Consider the following 2,493-nt stretch of genomic DNA (forward strand, 5'->3'; position numbering starts at 1 on the left):
ATCTGTATTCATTTAAGGTGCGTTACGAATTAGTAATGCGCTTAGCGTAATTCGTCAGAAGTATGGATTGCCACTACAGATCTCTGCTTTTCAGATAGGCAATCAGTTTTTATCTCATAGATTCCTAAATAAATGTTTGAGGAGGCTATCTCATCTGCTGATCCTAAACCCCTAAACCCTGATCAACCTTTTTCTTCTTCCGATTCAATTGCTTATAGTCGGTCAACCGATTGATGTGGAGCAGAATGACAACCCGTCGGAGCAGGAGGTGGATGCTTACCAGCAGTCGTATCTCAACGAACTACAGTCTCTGTACGACAATTACAAGGTAGGCTTACACCCATCTAAATGGCTAGAAAGTACAGTCGTAGCTTATGAACTACAGTAAGACGGGCGTACGCACACCCAGATGGCGAAAAAAAAAGTACTGAACAACGGCTTGGACCTGGGCATTTCCATCGGCACAGACAGATGAAGTGCTTACCTGTTATCATACATATGCTTGTGTTCTCGCAACACATTGAGACCTCGTGGACAACTAGCAAATGAATATATTTTGACGCAGAAATCGAATAATTAGTAGTACGTATTTATACTGGACCAGGCACGTACCCATAACAATTAATGTAGACAATAGTGAAGAGTTGTACAAACATGACCCCCTGCATGCAAGGAATAGGACGCACATTTTACTTCATGGCACTCTTGGTGTCCGATGATGTACCTTCTTAGTACTAATTTTGACCATCCAGTATCTGTAGTACGAGTTATGGTCACATAGTATCCTTAGGATTGCTGAAGTTCACGAAGCAGGTTTTTTGCAAGAGCATAGTAGACTCATCGCCAATGTATTCAGCATTTCCTGTAAGGGTTGTAGAATCTAATCACAATATATATATATATATTATATTTTGTATATGTATTATGTACTTGTATGTGTGTGTTTGTATATATATATATATATATCTTATTTAAATATAGATATATATATATATTTATATATTATCTAGATATATATATATGTGTGTGTGTGTGTGTATTTTTATGTGGTCTGGTTGGGTAAGAGTTATAAGCTTGCACACATACGATGTGCCGGGTCCAATTTTCAGAATCTCGAATCTTTTGACTGACTATACTATACTATATCTCTCGAATTGCCCCTTTCAGGATAAATACGCTAAAAACCGCAAGCAAGAGATGAAGTTCGTGGACTAGTTAAAAGCCTTGCTGCATTAAGAAATTAGCTACCGGAGCACTTGCTGCATAAAGAAATTAGCTACCGGAGCACTTGCTGCATCAAGAAATTAGCTACCGGAGCACTTGCTGCATCAAAAAATTAGCTACCGGAGCACTTGCTGCATCAAAAAATTAGCTACCGGAGCACTTGCTGCTTCAAGAAATTAGCTACCGGAGCACTTGCTGCTTCAAGAAATTAGCTACCGGAGCACTTGCTGCTTCAAGAAATTAGCTACCGGAGCACTTGCTGAATTCGATTCTTTTCTGTTTTCACTACCACCAACATGTTCAAAGCATTAAGGGTGAATGCTGAATATCCAAACGTCTGGTGTTTCGGGTGTAACTTGCACCACATAACCAAGATTAAATTTCTATAAACTCTCCCCGCTGATTAATCTTCATAAATATTTAGTAAGGTTATGGCGAATGTGAAACAGAGCATTTAAAATCCATTGCAAATGTGTGCTCCAGCGTGCTGTTGCAATCGGGCTTGGGTATTCCTTCCGTGTTAGGAGGCTACTTACTAGTTGTTCGTTCAAGTTGTGCATGCGTCCGCGTTCGTTCTTGAGCCTATAAAACATCGTACCTGGTGAGAATAGGAGGAGATGCGGCCAATTGAACATGTGTATATGAGAGAAGCAGCAATCAGTTGCTATGTGTACTAAGTTGATCTATCAGTGAGAATACTCACTAGCTCAATTAAATCTGCAAGCCTTAGAATATTTCTCAAGATCAAGATCGCCACACTTCAGACCGCTGGCAACAGTCCTTGTTCGTGTGAATGCGTCCTGTTAGTGTATACAAGTTGCGCTCACGCGTCTTGGCACGAGTGATCTTGAACCAATTTGTGAGGACGGAGCGGTGCACTGGCGGCCACGACTACGGCGGCGATGATAGCGACGGTGGAGAACTTCTTTGTTGATATACCTGTCTGGATGACTTCACGTCTAGTTTAGGAGTTGCGATACAGACTGGAAGACTTGCAATTCCTATACTGGGCGGCTTATTATACTTGTTTTTACATTTACAAGCTGTCTTTCAAAAAGAAGTCGCTCAAGGTCTCTATATACATATTTACATACATATATATATATATATAATATATATATATATATATATATTTATATATATACAGTAAAATATATAAACAAAAATATATAGATACAGAAATATATATATAGATATATTATAATAAATATACACACATATATATAGAATGTGTGTGTGTATGTGTATGTATATGTATATATATATATA

At 38.6% G+C, this 2,493-nt stretch overlaps 1 protein-coding gene across 1 annotated transcript; it reads left to right on the top strand.

Annotated features, from left to right (window-relative positions):
* Positions 1–218: 218 nt before the first annotated feature.
* On the top strand, positions 219–1,215 carry SARC_14168 (hypothetical protein; the record flags this gene model as incomplete). The annotated part of the gene is made up of 2 exons (XM_014291700.1): positions 219–328; positions 1,168–1,215. Coding segments are annotated over 2 exons (158 nt in total), but the record flags the coding sequence as incomplete, so codon positions are not given.
* Positions 1,216–2,493: the final 1,278 nt, after the last annotated feature.

This window comes from Sphaeroforma arctica (genome assembly GCF_001186125.1).
Source record: "Sphaeroforma arctica JP610 unplaced genomic scaffold supercont1.4242, whole genome shotgun sequence".
Classification (NCBI taxonomy): Eukaryota; class Ichthyosporea; order Ichthyophonida; genus Sphaeroforma; species Sphaeroforma arctica.